The sequence below is a fragment of the Zeus faber genome (genome assembly GCF_960531495.2).
Source record: "Zeus faber genome assembly, chromosome: 5".
In the NCBI taxonomy this organism is placed as follows: Eukaryota; Metazoa; Chordata; class Actinopteri; order Zeiformes; family Zeidae; genus Zeus; species Zeus faber.
The window spans coordinates 33,003,736-33,022,454 of record NC_137192.1 but is presented as its reverse complement, the minus strand read 5'-3'; the positions used below and the strand labels follow the sequence as shown (position 1 = coordinate 33,022,454).

At 47.2% G+C, this 18,719-nt stretch overlaps 1 protein-coding gene across 2 annotated transcripts in view; it reads left to right on the top strand.

Annotated features, from left to right (window-relative positions):
• The first annotated feature begins 1,295 nt into the window (after positions 1-1,295).
• The window catches only part of pfkfb4b (6-phosphofructo-2-kinase/fructose-2,6-biphosphatase 4b), a 21,356-nt gene continuing 3,932 nt past the window's right edge, over positions 1,296-18,719 (top strand). Inside the window, exons 1-11 of one of the 2 annotated variants that reach the window (XM_080000877.1) lie at positions 1,296-1,440; positions 13,691-13,807; positions 13,988-14,084; positions 15,580-15,646; positions 15,770-15,844; positions 15,935-15,991; positions 16,093-16,214; positions 16,300-16,507; positions 16,844-16,990; positions 17,095-17,199; positions 17,287-17,416. In XM_080000877.1, coding sequence (XP_079857003.1) covers positions 1,398-1,440; positions 13,691-13,807; positions 13,988-14,084; positions 15,580-15,646; positions 15,770-15,844; positions 15,935-15,991; positions 16,093-16,214; positions 16,300-16,507; positions 16,844-16,990; positions 17,095-17,199; positions 17,287-17,416 — 1,168 coding nt within the window. In that variant the 5' untranslated portion in view covers positions 1,296-1,397. Of the gene's footprint in view, positions 1,441-13,690; positions 13,808-13,987; positions 14,085-15,579; positions 15,647-15,769; positions 15,992-16,092; positions 16,215-16,299; positions 16,508-16,843; positions 16,991-17,094; positions 17,200-17,286; positions 17,417-18,719 lie in introns of both variants that reach the window. The other variant, XM_080000876.1, reaches the window with a different exon arrangement.

Genomic DNA, 18,719 nt, shown 5'->3' with positions numbered 1-18,719 from the left:
TTTTAGATATTTTATCTTACATTTTTGAATATTTATTTGTAAATAATAAAGTATCTAAAAACTATTTTTATACTCGATAATGGGTGTCTGTTAGCTGTCTGTGAGATTAGATTACTGAGTTCAAGTTAAATACCGAACCACACGACGGTGTGTTACTGGCAGATGAAGTGTTTTTGGAGTGGTGGGATGATGTGATAGCGGGGTCCTGAGCCAGTGTTTAGTCTGGCTGAGCGCCCCCTTGTCATGAAAAGCTTTTCAAATCCCTGCCCTGCTCCGGAACAATAACACACGGGCAATGGGTCCCGAACGCCCCCTCCTCGGAAGGACCCCGTTCCCCGGGCTCTGCCCCGCCTGGTCCAGAGAGCATCGAAAAGGGCGTCGTTTCAGACGAGTTAGAGGAGGGGGACGCCCGGGGCCCCGACCTCCCCGATGTCATTGGACTGATGGCGTCAGCAGATTCCAGTGTCAGCGCCCGGGCACAACACACCGTGGTTGTGTGACTGGTTTGGCTGCGGCGGCCGGAGTCTCGAACCAGCCCGGACCGGTCTCAGTCGCCGACCCGACCTCCACAGGAGCCGCAGGCCGTTTTTCCATGTGGTACAGTCACACACTAGCTGCCCTCGTGTAACCCTCAATTCCTCCGACGCTAAATTCGGCTCGGTCCGTCTCCTGCCTTCATTAGATTAAAGGAACCGGACTTGGATGGGAAAGTCTGGACTTGAACCCGCGACGGCAGCATCTGAACCACCCCGCCGCCGGCACCGGCGCCTAGGACTCCAGGCACCCGGTGGTGACCTAAGGACCTAATCGTTTTCATAATGCCGACGACGTCGCCCACGCGGCATCCATTGCAGCTTGTCCTGGAAGGCGGACTCCTCCCTCCGTGGTCCCTTCCCTTGTCCAGGTTTCTTCCATGTCCTCCCAGAAGGAGCCTGGAGTCTAGAGGCCGGAGGAGGCTGTCGATCTCCATGTGAAACTGGGCGCGTGAAGGCCATGAGGCCGACTATATAAATAAACTTCACTTGTACGGGCCAGGGTTTCCCAAATGAGTTCCGCGGCCCCCTAGAGGCCCTTGAAGGAATGTGCAGAGGGTCTGCATTGAAATAATATTGAAAAAAAACATGCATTCATATATATTATAATATTTATCGCGTTGATATGTTAGATGCGGTTATTTGTAACAGTATGTTTGATATGTTCTTGTCATGTTTTCCCTGCACTCCACGCTGCTTGTTGTGATGCTTGTGTTGTCGGGGGGGGGCGTGCCCCGCGCTGCTCCGTGTTGTTGGCTCCGCTGGGCAGCGGCTCCAGCCTCCACTGCGCTCCATTCATTCCGGCGAGAGGCGTCGTCCCGCCCCGACGGAGACGGAAGAAACGCCGCTTCGAGAGGGGGGACGATGAGGGGCTCCTGCCGACCCCGACACACCGCGGACAGTACAGGTAGGTGGGGTGCGAGGGGAGGGGAGGCGAGGCGGCGCCGGCTGCGGGGCGGGGGGCGGCTCTGACGCGGGTTAGCGCACGGGGCGGGTGGAGTCAACGAGCCTGTCACGTAGGCACCCGCGCGTCCCGCCGAAAACAGGGGGCAAGTCGGAGGGTCTCGACGGGCACTGTGTGGTTTACCTGTGTGGTTCTACCTGTGTGGTTCTACCTGTGTGGTTCTACCTGTGGCCGCAGCTGTTGACTATGCGGGCGGTTAGCATAGCGCGGTGTTGTTTTCTACTTAGCATGGCAGCTGCTGGCCAAGCGGCCGGGCTAGCGACCACAAGTGACAGCGGCGACGGGTGTTTGGAAGGCGGAGAAAAAACAACAACCACCACCCCACGAAAATAAGTATCGTATCGGAAACGCGTGGGTACTGAAGTAGGGTACATTTAAATACCCGCCGCAGCCGCGAGCGATACCGACGAGAACAAACATCGCGGTGTTTTCCGACGAACGCCTCCATGTTGCGGGGGCAGTTCTTTGGCAGAACTCGCAGACATCACTCGCAGACATTTGCGAGCGAAATAAAATCGACGCGGTGACATAAAACAGGACCGCACGCTGCGCAAACACCCGCACGGGAGCGGGACGCGCGCATGCGGGAGGGGGGACGGCGGCCACGCTGCAAAACAAGCGCGATGGGGCGCGGGCGTCGCGGGCTGCAACACCAACGTGGGCTCGTCGACGTCGTCGGGGTCGTTTTTGTTGACGCGCGCTTCGAGCCGCGGCCGTGGCGCTGGGAGCGACGGGGGAACGTTTCTGGCACTTCCGGTTAGAAAAGTGGGCAGAAACCCAATTTTTGCAGGCGTCCTTGTTTGCAACGCAGCCGTCAACAAAGGTTTTTTTTTAAGTTTCCCCATGCACACAACACAGCTGACCATGACCGCAAAACAGCCTTGTTCAAGGTCGTAAGCAGGCCCGTTTACACCAACCTCCTCCACCCGCAGAGGACCCACTTCCGCACCTTGAGTACATTATTCATGTGGCGTGAAGAGCCAGGTGCGTTTCCTCCGGGTGCGAACACGGACTGGAAAGTGTTTGGCGCGGGTGACCTCTTTCTAGGTGGACGCCATTCCTTTGGTTTTGCTTTGCACCGCTGTGACAGCCGGGAGGTTGATGTAGGCTGCGTGCTGCACAAGTGGTTCGTTATGCATTTCGACTATTGGCCAATTTTCTTTAAAAATGTTTGGTGATGGTAGTTCCCCATTCAAGCTGTGGTCGAAGAGAGGCGTTGTAATATCTGGTGTAGCCGTGCTCGGCCTTCATACTGATCTAGAGATTTCCACACATTGTCCCACAGTCAAGGATAATACTATGTGCTGTATAATCCAATGACTAAGTCATCACGGGGCAGGAATAGACGGTTATGTAAGTTTATTAGTCAGGTAGCCTGGACGCTCTATACGCTGTGTTTCCATAACACTTCCCTTTTTGTTATTGAGAAAAACAAAGGAGACAGGTGACATGAAAACCCTTCCTGGGTTCGTGTGTACAAGCTGTTTGAATACACACAGAAAAAGATGCCGGAAAATCACATTCTCTCGTGATTACACTTGCATTGACGCAGGTGTAGGTCTATGGAGTCAATTCTTTATGTGATGATGTTGGACGTGATGTAATCACTGATCCAGCATAGGCAGGGATTCATTCCTGCCTGAGTTCCCCGGCCGTCGTGGGCCTGTGATCAGAGGCGGTAGTCTCTGTTTCTGGGAAGCAAGAAAATCCAGATGCAGGCACAGAGATTGTAAATCTGTCATTTATCGCTCCCTCTCTCTCTCTCTCTCTATTTCTCAAATGCTTTCTCCTCTCCTTTTGCACCCCCCCCCTTTGTTTTGGTGCATCTTTCTCCATTTCCCATCCCATAGATATGAAGCTTGTATTTGGTTCTGACTCGCTCTGCAGCTCCCCCCCTTGGCCGCTGCTGTATCTGGGTGAAAGTTCAGGCGCTTCCACGATCCCATTTAAGGCTCATATCGTGTGTGTGTGTGTGTGTGTGTGTGTGTGTGTGTGTGTGTGTGTGTGTGTGTGTGTGTGTGTGTGTGTGTGTGTGTGTGTGTGTGTGTGTGTGTGTGTTGGGCAGACTTGCATTGACCTTATTGGAATGTCGTGTATGGGAGCGGCTGTTTACGTGTTTGAGAGTCTCGTTTTTTGGGTTTGATTGCATAAGTTAATGATCTGTGGGATGGTGACATTTCAAAATCCAGATTCAGACAGGGCCGCCCGCCCCCTCATTCCCTTTCAACGCGCAGAACAAAGCCAGCTACAGACAACGGCTGCAATTTGTCAAATAATCAAACTCCCTTTATTTCAGTAGTGTATAAATGGTTTCATGCTTGAAGAACCAGGTGCGCTACTGAGGATATATTACACATCTTCTTCTTCTTCTTCTTTCTGCTGCTCCTGTTTGGAGTTGCAAAATGAATATAATATTCATCTTGCTTTGTCAAATAAAAAAGAAAGAAAATTATAGTTTAGCCTCAATCTGTTCCTTATAGGCCTACATGTGAGTTGTAAAACATAAAATTAGGGGCTTTGGCTCAAAAAAATAAAATAATTATTATAATAATAATAATAATAATAAAAGGTGAAAAAAATTTCACACTCTCTAATTGCTGTTGCTATGAGAATTTTGGGACACAAAAACTGGGTCATGGGGCAAAAAAAAAAGTTGAGAACCCCTCTCATGTGGACTGGACGTTTAGAGAGGAAATACCACCCAATGTATGTATGACACACTGTATGCAGGGATATAGATGAGATAGATGAGATAAAGATACTTTATTAATCCCCAAAGGGAAACTCCAGTGTTGCAGCAGCAATGACATACATGACGGAACACACATAATGTACAAAAACACGCATTTGTTTTTGAATCAATTACTGTGTGTGTGTGTGTGTGTGTGTATGGATGTGTATAAATATATATAATATATATATATATATATATATATATATATATATATATATATATATATATATATATATATATATATATATATGGATGTATATATGTATATGATTTATGTATATGATGTATAGCAACAATCTGCTGGAGTGCTTCTTCTTATTATCATCTTTGCTTATTTGAGCTCCATTAATTCCAGATGTGTTTATTTCAGTAGTGCTTGTTGACGGCTGCATCTAGTGTATAATATAGAACAGGGAGGACAGACAGGGAGGCCACTTCAAGAATGTCGGAACAGCTGCTGTAACCCTGGCATTCCGTAAAGCCTCACTATACTCCATCACACCATTTGGACAGAGCTCTTGCAGAACCAACCGGTCAGATGTAGCTCAGTGTGGAATCAGGCGTGGGGCAGGGAGGCTCAGACAGATAGCCAGTGGGGAAACTATGTGCAACAGTCGCCGAAACAGCCTGTTCCCGCCGATGGGAGGGCCAGCCTCTGCATAACGACTGACAAATAACTTCCCTTTATGCGAGTTGGTCAGCGCACGACACAGTATTAGAGGAGTTCCCTGTGCGTTACGTTGTCCTCCACATCGACGACTGTCAATGTGGGGGACATTGTCAGTGTAACAGCGCCTTCATTTTTTTGGACGCATTCGTTCATCGTTGTTGTCGGGCGCTAGTGCTGTACTGAGGACGTCACACGGCGTTTGGAACGGAAAACAAGGTCGTTTAAAAAAAAAAAAAAGCTGGGGGACAGTGTCACCTGGTGCGGAACCGCCGACACTGCACTGTGCGCCCTCACCCAGACACCGAGGACATAACTGTTTATACAGCTATTTTCAAGTCCTCTTGTGTATCTGCAAGAACTTGAATCAAGGGAAATCATTTGACCTATTATTTGATGAATTTGTCGGATTTGTTTTATGGTTAAACATTTATGAACACAGGCCCGTCCTTTACCGTCATACTGATTTCCATGAACCATATTGTCTAGAAAACAACCAACTTATAGAAAGATAAAAATCACCCCAAATAATGGACCCACATAACAGAAATAATCCCAATTAGATCAAAGTTGACCAAAGAACTACCCGTGGTACATGCCGTTACCTGCATGTACACCATATGGGCGCCGTTGCGTTCCTTTAGTCGTTATATATCCTCAAATTCCTTCATCACATAACTAGAAAACTGTGACAACTATTGTGAATAATCAAATTATTTTAGGGTTACGCAATCAAAACAAATGGGAGAAGGAAAAACAAGAACTGCTGGAAAGTCTGATTAATATTTATAGAAATGACACTGCACACTTTTAATAAGTGTTGCCAAGTCATCAAGCTTATGGTGTTTGGACTTTATTGTGAAGTAACTGTGTGAACTCTGTCAAATGCAGGGGGGGAGGAACTATTCACACTGTTTACTTACGCACAAGTACAAATACCCTCAGAGTACACAACTATGACTCCACTAAGTAGTTGATGCCCTGACAGGAGCCTGTGATCAAGTATCACGTGCTACAGTTGTTTTGTGCAGATGAGCGCTCGTGCACATCCTGAATAAAGTTTAACAAAAGAAATAGTTCAGGATACAAAGCTCCTTTTAAATATGTCAATATGATCAAACCATGTCAATCATGATTCAAACCTAAATAACTCAATGACAGTGACTGACGGGAATGTGGAGTCAAATGCAAAATGTCAAATGTGTTGTAGTGTTAGTTGTGTAGTGTTGTTGTCTTGTGTAGTACTAGTTGTGTAGTGTTAGTTGTGTCGTGTTGTGTAGTGTTGTGTAGTGTTAGTTGTGTAGTGTTAGTTGTGTAGTGTTGGCTGTGTAGTGTTAGTTGTGTAGTGTTAGTTGTGTAGTGTTGTGTAGTACTAGTTGTGTAGTGTTTGTTGTGTAGTGTTAGTTGTGTAGTGTTAGTTGTGTGGTGTTGTGTCGTGTTGTGTAGTGTTAGTTGTGTAGTGTTGTGTAGTGTTAGTTGTGTAGTGTTGTGTCGTGTTGTGTAGTGTTAGTTGTGTAGTGTTGTGTAGTGTTGGCTGTGTAGTGTTGTGTAGTGTTAGTTGTGTAGTGTTCTGTAGTACTAGTTGTGTAGTGTTTGTTGTGTAGTGTTTGTTGTGTAGTGTTAGTTGAATAGTGTTGTGTAGTATTAGTTGTGTAGTATTAGTTGTGTAGTGTAGTATTAGTTGTGTAGTATTAGTTGTGTAGTGTAGTATTAGTTGTGTAGTGTAGTACTAGTTGTGTAGTACTAGTTGTGTAGTGTAGTACTAGTTGTGTTGTGTAGTACTAGTAGTGTAGTACTAGTTGTGAGTACTAGTTGTGTAGTGTAGTACTAGTTGTGTAGTACTAGTTGTGTAGTGTAGTACTAGTAGTGTAGTACTAGTAGTGTAGTACTGGTTGTGTAGTACTAGTAGTGTAGTACTAGTAGCGTAGTACTAGTTGTGTAGTGTAGTACTAGTAGTGTAGTACTAGTTGTGTAGTACTAGTAGTGTAGTACTAGTAGAGTAGTGTAGTACTAGTAGTGCAGTACTAGTAGTGTAGTAATAGTTGTGTAGTACTAGTAGTGTAGTACTAGTTGTGTAGTACTAGTTGTGTAGTACTAGTAGTGTAGTGTAGTACTAGTAGTGTAGTACTAGTAGTGTAGTACTAGTTGTGTAGTACTAGTAGTGTAGTACTAGTTGTGTAGTACTAGTAGTGTAGTGTAGTACTAGTAGTGTAGTACTAGTAGTGTAGTACTAGTAGTTTAGTGTAGTACTAGTAGTGCAGTGCTAGTAGTGTAGTACTAGTTGTGTAGTACTTGTAGTGTAGTACTAGTTGTGTAGTACTAGTTGTGTAGTACTAGTAGTGTAGTGTAGGACTAGTAGTGTAGTACTAGTTGTTTAGTACTAGTAGTGTAGTACTAGTTGTGTAGTACTAGTTGTGTAGTACTAGTACTAGTAGTGTAGTACTAGCAGTGCAGTACTAGTAGTGCAGTTCTAGCAGTGCAGCACTAGTAGTGCAGTACTAGTAGTGTAGTACTAGTAGTGTAGTACTAGCTGTGTAGTACTAGTAGTGTAGTACTAGCTGTGTAGTGTTAGTAGTGTAGTACTAGCTGTGTAGTACTAGTAGTGTAGTACTAGTAGTGTAGTACTAGTAGTGCAGTACTAGCTGTGTAGTACTAGTAGTGTAGTACTAGCAGTGCAGTACTAGTAGTGTAGTACTAGCAGTGTAGTACTAGCAGTGCAGTACTAGTAGTGCAGTACTAGTAGTGTAGTACTAGCAGTGTAGTACTAGCAGTGTAGTACTAGTAGTGCAGTACTAGTAGTGTAGTACTAGTAGTGTAGTACTAGCAGTGTAGTACTAGTAGTGTAGTACTAGCAGTGCAGTACTAGTAGTGTAGTACTAGTAGTGTAGTACTAGTAGTGCAGTACTAGTAGTGTAGTACTAGTTGTGTAGTACTAGTTGTGTAGTACTAGTACTAGTAGTGTAGTACTAGTAGTGCAGTTCTAGCAGTGCAGCACTAGTAGTGCAGTACTAGTAGTGTAGTACTAGCTGTGTAGTACTAGCTGTGTAGTACTAGTAGTGTAGTACTAGCTGTGTAGTGTTAGTAGCGTAGTACTAGCTGTGTAGTACTAGCAGTGCAGCACTAGTAGTGTAGTACTAGTAGTGTAGTACTAGTAGTGCAGTACTAGCTGTGTAGTACTAGTAGTGTAGTACTAGCAGTGCAGTACTAGTAGTGTAGTACTAGCAGTGTAGTACTAGCAGTGCAGTACTAGTAGTGCAGTACTAGTAGTGCAGTACTAGTAGTGCAGTACTAGCTGTGTAGTACTAGTAGTGTAGTACTAGCTGTGTAGTACTAGCAGTGCAGTACTAGCAGTGCAGTACTAGCAGTGTAGTACTAGTAGTGTAGTACTAGCAGTGTAGTACTAGTAGTGCAGTACTAGCAGTGTAGTACTAGCAGTGTAGTACTAGTAGTGTAGTACTAGCAGTGTAGTACTAGTAGTGTAGTACTAGTAGTGCAGTACTAGTAGTGCAGTACTAGTAGTGTAGTACTAGCAGTGCAGTACTAGTAGTGCAGTACTAGCAGTGTAGTACTAGCAGTGCAGTACTAGCAGTGCAGTACTAGTAGTGTAGTACTAGTAGTGCAGTACTAGTAGTGTAGTACTAGCAGTGCAGTACTAGCAGTGTAGTACTAGCAGTGTAGTACTAGTAGTGCAGTACTAGTAGTGTAGTACTAGTAGTGTAGTACTAGCAATGTAGTACTAGTAGTGTAGTACTAGCAGTGCAGTACTAGTAGTGTAGTACTAGCAGTGCAGTACTAGTAGTGTAGTACTAGCAGTGTAGTACTAGTAGTGCAGTACTAGTAGTGTAGTACTAGCAGTGCAGTACTAGTAGTGTAGTACTAGCAGTGTAGTACTAGCAGTGCAGTACTAGCAGTGCAGTACTAGTAGTGTAGTACTAGCAGTGCAGTACTAGCAGTGTAGTACTAGTAGTGTAGTACTAGTAGTGTAGTACTAGCAGTGTAGTACTAGCAGTGCAGTACTAGTAGTGTAGTACTAGCAGTGCAGTACTAGCAGTGCAGTACTAGCAGTGTAGTACTAGTAGTGCAGTACTAGCAGTGTAGTACTAGCAGTGTAGTACTAGTAGTGTAGTACTAGCAGTGCAGTACTAGCAGTGCAGTACTAGCAGTGTAGTACTAGTAGTGTAGTACTAGCAGTGCAGTACTAGCAGTGCAGTACTAGTAGTGTAGTACTAGCAGTGTAGTACTAGCAGTGTAGTACTAGCAGTGTAGTACTAGCAGTGCAGTACTAGTAGTGTAGTACTAGCAGTGTAGTACTAGCAGTGTAGTACTAGCAGTGTAGTACTAGTAGTGCAGTACTAGTAGTGTAGTACTAGTAGTGTAGTACTAGCAGTGCAGTACTAGCAGTGCAGTACTAGCAGTGCAGTACTAGCAGTGTAGTACTAGCAGTGCAGTACTAGCAGTGCAGTACTAGTAGTGTAGTACTAGTAGTGTAGTACTAGCAGTGCAGTACTAGCAGTGTAGTACTAGTAGTGTAGTACTAGCAGTGCAGTACTAGCAGTGTAGTACTAGCAGTGCAGTACTAGCAGTGTAGTACTAGCAGTGTAGTACTAGCAGTGCAGTACTAGTAGTGTAGTACTAGCAGTGTAGTACTAGCAGTGCAGTACTAGCAGTGCAGTACTAGTAGTGTAGTACTAGCAGTGCAGTACTAGCAGTGTGGTACTAGCAGTGTAGTACTAGTAGTGTAGTACTAGCAGTGCAGTACTAGTAGTGTAGTACTAGCAGTGTAGTACTAGTAGTGTAGTACTAGCAGTGTAGTACTAGTAGTACTAGCAGTGTAGTACTAGTAGTGCAGTACTAGTAGTGTAGTACTAGCAGTGTAGTACTAGTAGTGTAGTACTAGCAGTGCAGTACTAGTAGTGTAGTACTAGCAGTGTAGTACTAGTAGTGCAGTACTAGTAGTGTAGTACTAGCAGTGTAGTACTAGTAGTGTAGTACTAGCAGTGCAGTACTAGCAGTGTAGTACTAGCAGTGTAGTACTAGTAGTGTAGTACTAGCAGTGTAGTACTAGCAGTGTAGTACTAGTAGTGTAGTACTAGCAGTGCAGTACTAGCAGTGTAGTACTAGCAGTGCAGTACTAGCAGTGTAGTACTAGTAGTGTAGTACTAGCAGTGTAGTACTAGCAGTGCAGTACTAGCAGTGCAGTACTAGTAGTGTAGTACTAGCAGTGTAGTACTAGCAGTGCAGTACTAGCAGTGTAGTACTAGTAGTGTAGTACTAGCAGTGCAGTACTAGTAGTGTAGTACTAGCAGTGTAGTACTAGCAGTGTAGTACTAGCAGTGCAGTACTAGCAGTGTAGTACTAGTAGTGTAGTACTAGTAGTGTAGTACTAGCAGTGTAGTACTAGCAGTGTAGTACTAGCAGTGCAGTACTAGTAGTGTAGTACTAGCAGTGTAGTACTAGCAGTGCAGTACTAGCAGTGTAGTACTAGTAGTGTAGTACTAGTAGTGTAGTACTAGCAGTGCAGTACTAGTAGTGTAGTACTAGCAGTGTAGTACTAGCAGTGCAGTACTAGCAGTGTAGTACTAGCAGTGTAGTACTAGCAGTGTAGTACTAGCGGCGCTGGGCTCCGTCAGGCCGCGGCTCGTGGGCGCGTGCTGCCGTCGCCCCGCTCGCCTCCAGCAGCACTTCCTCCAGCTCCCCGGCGCAGCCCTGTGATTGGCCAATCAGCCCGCTCTGCCTGATCCTCATTGGTCCACTTCCCGGACCCATCTATTGTCCACGAGTGCGGCACGTGAACACGCGCCGCTTGTTTTTCTTCTCCGCCTGAATATTTGGTGACGGATTGCTCTGCCATTACGGGAATGGAGAAGTATTAGCCGAAATATACAGAATACACAAAATGCACAATTCACTTATTACATTTCACTGCATATATGTATGAAAGTATGTATATGTATGTGACAAATAAAAATCTTGAGTCTTGAATCTTGAGATAATTTTTTTTTTAAATGCTTTGGCGGTGGCGGTACGGATTCTAGTATTGATTGTATATTTCTGTACATGACGAATAATCACTTTCAATTACAATGTTTCACAGCTGCAGGTGGGTCCTTTTAAAAACTCTTAAAATGTCTTGTCAATTCAGTTGCACAAACATTAGGCAGAGGCGTCCTTACACAGTCATATTTGAATGTAGGACGTTTAAATTTAACAAACAGTCTGGCGGATTAATTTATTTATTTTTTTGTATACGCACCTCCGCTCTGTGCCAAATATATAGTACGTGCAATACTCGTAGGCGTGCAAATACTTTATCAAATAAGAGAGATGGTTTACTTGAAAAGCAGTCAAGGTCTTCAAAAGTACAACATTTCTGATCGTAAGATGTTTGACTTTTAGTGATCGCGTCCATCGTGGATGAGAATCGACGTGACTCCGGGTGTTTCGTTCCCGACACGAGCGTCGTCGCGCATTCACCGCGAACGTCGCGGTATCGCCACCCGCCGGCAGTTCCCGTGCGCGTCTCTCCGCGCCGTTACGGTAATGAGATGCCGCCGCTCCTCAGCTGACGTGACGTCCATCCCAGCGCCGGGCACCGAGTCCCCGCAGCAGCGGCGCGGTAGCGGCCATAGCCCGGGAAGCACAGGGATCCACGGGGCTCCACGGGGCTCCACGGCGCCGCTCGGGATGGAGACGTATGCGTGCGAACTGACCCAGACCCCGCTGAGGAAAATCTGGATTCCGTGTAATAACGGGCTCCCAGGAAAGCACATTTCCCAGAAGAGAGGTGAGATGCGTGTCACCGGCAAGCGGCGTGGAGATGCGCCGGGGAGGCGGTGTTGCTGCGCCGGGGAGGCGGTGTTGCTGCGACGGGGAGGAGGTGGAGATGCGCCGGGGAGGGGGTCGAGATGCGCCGGGGAGGTGGTGGAGATGCGCCGGGGAGGCGGTGTTGCTGCGCCGGGGAGGCGGTGTTGCTGCGCCGGGGAGGCGGTGTTGCTGCGACGGGGAGGAGGTGGTGCTGCGACGGGGAGGGGGTGGAGATGCGCCGGGGAGGTGGTGTTGCTGCGCCGGGGAGGAGGTGGAGATGCGCCGGGGAGGTGGTGTTGCTGCGCCAGGGAGGAGGTTGAGATGCGCAGGTGTGGGGGTGGTGTTGCGCCGGGGAGGGGGTCGAGATGCGTCGGGGAAGGGGTCGAGATGCGCCGGGGAGGTGGTGTTGCTGCGCCGGGGAGGAGGTGGAGATGCGCCGGGGAGGTGGTGTTGCTGCGCCAGGGAGGAGGTTGAGATGCGCAGGTGTGGGGGTGGTGTTGCGCCGGGGAGGGGGTCGAGATGCGTCGGGGAAGGGGTCGAGATGCGCCGGGGAGGTGGTGTTGCTGCGACGGGGAGGAGGTCGAGATGCGCCGGGGAGCGGGTGGTGTTGCGCCGGGGAGGGGGTGGAGATGCTCGACAGACGCTCTTTTTTGTTTTTTTTGTTTTGTTTGTTGTTAAAGCACATGATCCGCTCATGCGACGATGGCATTTTGTGATGAATGGATGCGACGCGGGAGGTACTGTGGGCTTTTTTTTTTTTAGTCTGTGGAGAAAAGCGACCCGGTACTTGTCCGTCTTGCGGGGGATGTTGCATCATTTCAGCCCGTCTAGTCCGATTTATACAAGCGGCCAGTAGATGCATCATCCGTGGAACCCCTCAAACTATCACGACTGTAAGATCAATCTCGGGGTCAAGTACTGTGACCCTAAAAAGCTGAACTGAAGGCAAATCATTACCTGGACATTAGAGAAGTCGTTGGTCAGTATCTGTCTGTCTGTCTATTCAGGGAAACAACATTGAGAAATTGCGTTGTAGTGTGCCATGATTAAAACATTTAATAGATTAAAAAAAAAAAAAGAACAGTAATTAAAACATTTCCAAATATTTAAGACGGCACACCGTTAAAAAAAATAATAATAATGTGATCGGAGAAGAGAAAGCGTTTTCTGTAATAGGCGCAAAAAGGTAAATGGGTGTTGTACATCCGCAGACAGTCGTGACCCAGTGGTGTGATCTGCTCTCCTGCTGTGGAGGACGTCTGGGCTTCGGTCTTTGCTTATTTTTGTTCTGGTCGAACCGGGACACAGACACCCCAAACACTGAGTCCTGTCCCACAGGTGATGCATCGTGGCCTTGTCCTGGGCCTTGTGACGTACGGTTGGTACATTCCAACGTCGGCAGTCAAGACACCAGCATGCCGGGCGTGTAGAAATACACAGGTTGACTTATTTTGGGTAGAGTTTCGGCAGGTCCAGTTGAAACGGCCGCTCCGCTGCGGCTCTGTTGTGACGCACTCCCCTAAGAGGTCAGACCACTCAATTACAGCGTGATCTGAGGCGTTCAGTCGCCTCGCATCACTCACTGCTTAATTCGATTGTGCACTTCATCTCAATGAAAGCCATCTCCCCAATTAACACAGGGGCCTCTGCTATTGCTGTGAGAGCCATTTCCCCCTCGCTTTACATTCTTTGGTCTTAGTAATTCACCACTGTTAAGTGTAAGAAAACTTACATAACGATGGCGTCTATACTAATAGGAATTATTTGTAGCAACCAGTGGCAACGCAAAATAGACAGAAGTTGCTCACAGCGTGTAGTCACTTGTGAGAAGTCCAGCAGGGCAGCCGTGTGCTGGTTGAACCCAGATGGAGACTGTTGACGGGCATGTCTGCTGCAGCAGTCACTCCCTCTGAGTGAAGGGTGTGTCAATTCATCTCAACTCTCTCTCTCTCTCTCTCTCTCTCTCTCTCTCTCTCTCTCTCTCTCAGTATGCATGACCAACTGCCCGACCCTCATCGTGACCGTCGGACTACCGGCCAGAGGCAAGACCTACATCTCCAAGAAGCTAACGCGCTACCTTAACTGGATCGGTGTGCCAACCAAAGGTACAGGCTCCACTGGCGCACGCACACACACACACACACACACACACACACACACACACACACACACATACACACGCACGCGCGCTCAGATTTGTTTTTTTACATATTTCCCTCTGTGTTTAATATATACATGATGATAAAATGTAATTTAATTCTGCCACAATTTTCTTTTTCCAACAGAGTTTAACGTGGGCCAATACCGGAGAGAGTTTTTAAAGATCTACAAGTCCTTTGAGTTTTTCCGTCCAGACAATGAAGAAGGCCTGAAGATCAGGCGGTGAGTCGTCCCCTCTCAGGGTGAATCTGTCGGTTAAGTTTGATTTCCTGTGGATTGAAACCCCTGCCAGTAGTTGGGGGGGGGGGGAGTGCCTTTGTTTGAATACAAATTTTTAAAGAATTGTCGCTAGGCAGAATGGTGAACCCTAATAAATTCATAGTCTATTTGAACATTCTGTCCAAGGAGGTATGAAGCACGATTTCCCGCCGCCGCCAGCGAGCCCTGGCGCTGGTGGCAGGCGCACCACCAGAGGAGCAAAAGACGCACAAACATTGATAGTTGACGCGTTGCCGGGTAGATGCCGTGGTGATACCCTTCTGAAAGACCGGGCGACGTGCACAAACCGCCAGGGGAAACTGAAAGAACTACTATAAACATTAAACATAAGTCCCGAGGGAAGGATCTGTATAACTAGAGAAGAACAATACAATTCAAATAGAAAGAGTTCAGTGCATTTATATTTATTGTACATATGGAGGTGTTGCAATATTCCAAATCTTTGGACAGAGACAGAGCTGCCTCCTGCCATGAATTCGACGCCGTCTGGTTATTTGTGTGGTCGCCTGGAATTGCCTGAAGCGCACGGCGTGCAGTTCCGATAATTGGGAGGTGTTCACCCTCACGCCAAATCGCCCTGTGCGCCGCTGTCGTGAGCGCCGCGATCACGTCATTTATGGCGCGCGTACGAGACAAGGCTACGGCTGTGGCGACGACAAGCCAGCCCTGAGGCTCACCGTCGCCCTCTTCTGGCAGGAGGCAGAACAGTTTTACACCCTCAAGGACCTGGGTGAGAAATCCATTTGTCTCCGTAAAAAGGGCAGAGTCTGTGTTTTTGTTGACCTAATAATAATGTGACAACAGCTGCTTTAGCTGATGTGAACGTCTCCCCTCAACCCTGTTTTATACTGGGCTGTCTTTCAGCAGCGAGGGAACGTCAATATTGCAACGTTGGCACTGGAAAACGATGTAGTCGTAGTTAATTTTCCATTTTGAAAAAGCTTCTGATCACCTTGTCTACAATGTTGTTTGCATCATGCACAAATAACGCTGAATTCATTTTTCAAACTCAAACCAAATGAAATGCCCAATAACATTTGTTTAACAAGTCTGTCTGCAGAAATGTCAAATGGTGCCAATATTATCCCAGTCTGATCCGTCTCTGGAATTTATGGATAAAAGTATGTCTTGCCAGTTATAGCCTGTATTTCCCTTTTCCTTCCGCTTATTGTGAGAGACATGTCAATACCTTAATCCCATTTTTGGATTGAAATAACATCTTTCATCATCAACGTGCCAAATCATTGCATACCTTTGCAGCGAGAAGTGCAATCCGACTACACACATACTTTTAACAGATATGGATCTTTTACAGGCGATGGCCAACATATGAAGCTAAGACTCAGTCAACCAGAAAGCTTAGTGCCGATCGGCTGATTCACTGGATGTGGTTTGATTGACCGTCCGTTCATTTCCCTGTGCGTGTTGTCGTGTACAGTCAGTGTGCGCTCGCAGCACTGAACGACGTCCGCCAGTACCTGAGCATGGAAGGGGGGCAGGTGGCGGTGAGTGGCGTCAGCTCCCTCCCTGAGCACACCTGACATTTATTATTTCTTTTTTTTTTCTTTTTAAATCACCGAAGCGGGCGATTGTACGCTCACGTTTTAATCTCTGTCCGTCCGCCTCAGGTGTTTGACGCCACCAACACCACCAGAGAGAGAAGAGGAACCATCGTCAAGTTTGCCGAGCAGAACGGGTTCAAGGTGGGCCGACCGGGGCGGGGCCTGGGTGAAGTCGGCGCCCGCCACGGAGCAGGCGCCGCTCGCTCTAACAACGCGTCTCTGTCTCTCCAGGTGTTTTTCGTGGAGTCCGTCTGTGAGGACCCGGACGTCATTGCACAGAACATAGTCGTAAGCACCGTGCCTCCTCGCCCGTGTCACGTCAAATGGTATGAAATGTATATATTAAACATGCATGCTCGCACACGTTCCCTTAAAAAAATGTTTTGCAGCAAGTCAAGTTGGGAAGCCCCGATTACATAGACTGCAATACAGAGGAAGCCGTGGAGGACTTCATGAAGAGAATCAAGTGCTATGAGACGTCCTACCAGCCTCTGGATGAGGTGCTGGACAGGTGAGCCTCCACGCGCGTCCATTGTGCTCGGCGCAAGGCGTCCTCACTGCCGTACAGTTGGGAAATGAACCCTGCCCCCTCCCAGGGACGTGTCCTACATAAAGGTCATGGACGTGGGTCGACGCTACCTGGTGAATCGGGTTCTGGACCACATCCAGAGCCGGATCGTCTACTACCTGATGAACATACACATCACGCCGCGCTCCATCTACCTGTGTCGCCACGGAGAGAGCGACCTGAACACCACCGGACACATCGGAGGAGACTCTGCACTTTCTGCCAGGGGCAAGGAGGTGTGTAGGTGTGTGTGTGTGTGTGTGTGCGCGTGCACGTGTGCGTTCCTTTTTCAGTCTTGTCCTGATCCAGCACTTGTCCTTCAAACAACTGTGCGGAACAAGACCACAAGCAGTTAATACAGCTCCAACATTATTGCCTTTTTTTTTTTTTACATTTTTTTCATCCACAATACTGAACCGATCTGGATCAAACTTGAAAGACGTCATGTCAGAACTGCCTCGAATACACATTTTTATTCATCTTGTCTGTGAGTGTGGTGGACCCATGAAATCTACACACCGCTGACGTCAACCACAGGAATAGTATTAACCGCGGCCTCTCATTTCTCCCAGTTCGCCAAGTGTCTGAAGAAATTCATCCAGGATCAGAACATTAAAGACCTGAAGGTGTGGACCAGCCAGATGAGGAGGACCATCCAGACGGCAGAGATCCTGGCGGTGCCGTATGAGCAGTGGAAGACTCTCAACGAGATCGATGCCGTACGGCTCTTTTTCTTTTCTGTTTTTTCAATCTACCAAAGTGGATATTGCGGCTTTATGATATTTTCTGTCTTTAAATTGTCGCCTTGTTTCCTCTACCTCAGGGTGTGTGTGAGGAAATGATGTATGAGGAGATCCAAGAGCATTTCCCCATGGAGTTCGCACTGAGGGATCAAGACAAATACCGCTACCGTTACCCCAAAGGAGAGGTGGGGATGTGGTGCTGCCTGGTTGTTTGTTACCTTGTTTTCATTTCCTGTAGCTTGTTTCTGATGTTCTGACCTCCGCCCCCGCAGTCGTACGAGGACCTGGTGCAGCGTCTGGAGCCCGTCATCATGGAGCTGGAGCGGCAGGAGAACGTGCTGGTGATCTGCCACCAGGCCGTCATGCGCTGCCTGCTGGCGTACTTCCTGGACAAGAGTGCAGGTACTAAGACTGCTACTACTACTAATAATAATAATAATAATAATGACATCAACAAACAAAAGAAAGGGATGGCTCCTCCAGAGGTTCTTAGAACTTCCTGCGGTACGAAAAACAGCCTCTGTGACGATCGTAGTTTTCGGGATTTTATGAAACACAGCACGAGTTCCAGTTTGGGTTGTCTGTCTTAGCGTCGCAAACGCAAAGCACTCCACAATGCACAGGTCGCTGGATGCGAGTGAGTTCCGAGGGACGAAGCTGGTTCTGGTATGACTTCAGATGAGGATGTCACAAAGCGCCCCACTCCTCAAACTAATCAAGTTGTGCCAACGTTCTTCTGCTTGCGGTAAATTTGGAGCCGTTTTTCACCAATTTCTGCTCCAAATGTACGTCGATGTTGATCAAACTCGAACATCAAGACGTCTCAAACGTGTCTCTGCGTGCTGCGGTTTCTGTGTTTCCGATGCTTTTAGGATGAAAAATACCAAGAAGATTAATAACGATAAAAATCAGAGCGAAAACAATAGGAGCTGGACCCGTAAATATAGCTGCAGGCAGCAATACGTGGCGTCCAGGGCAGTCGGGCCCTTGTTAAATTGGGACCCTAGAAGTTGATTCATTTCTGGCCTGGTGAGGTCAGTGCCACTGCGTGTAGGGTTTCCACCTCCAATGTGGAACAATAAGGGACACCTTGCCAGCGGCCCCACGCCCGGGGGGACACATCGAGTGGGCGCCTGGGGGCCCTTGACGCCTCAATTTCAAAGTGCTCTGCTGCTCTCAACATGAATGTGAAGGAAATAAAGAGTCAATAAGAGTGAAGCACAGCTGAGTCAGTTATATTAAGGATTAAAACATCAGATCATAGACGTTGGCAAAACGTTTGCTCTGTCAAAATAAACTATTTGGAAGAAGCGAGAAGCCGTTGATAAAGTGGGAAATAGCAAATGACCCGGTAGACACAGAGACCACTGTGGTGGACGACTGAACAGTACATTTACTTGTCAAAAGAATAATTTTGTTTTTTACTGATCAGAACAACTGCTCCAACACATTGAAATAAAGATCAACCTGGGAAACGTGGAGAGGAGATAATTGCTCATGAATCGAGGTCATGTGCTGGTTCAACGTACATGAAAGTCATCTTAACCTTGGGTCCAACGCCTTTCAGGAAGGCTGGGGAGGCCTGGCCTTTGAAAGAGCAATTTCCACCAAGGGGGTTATTGGTGAAATTCCTCTCACAAGTGTCAACTCATGAAACTCTTTTGGTTTGATTATTTCTGGTGCCATTCCAAGCAGGTGAAAACCG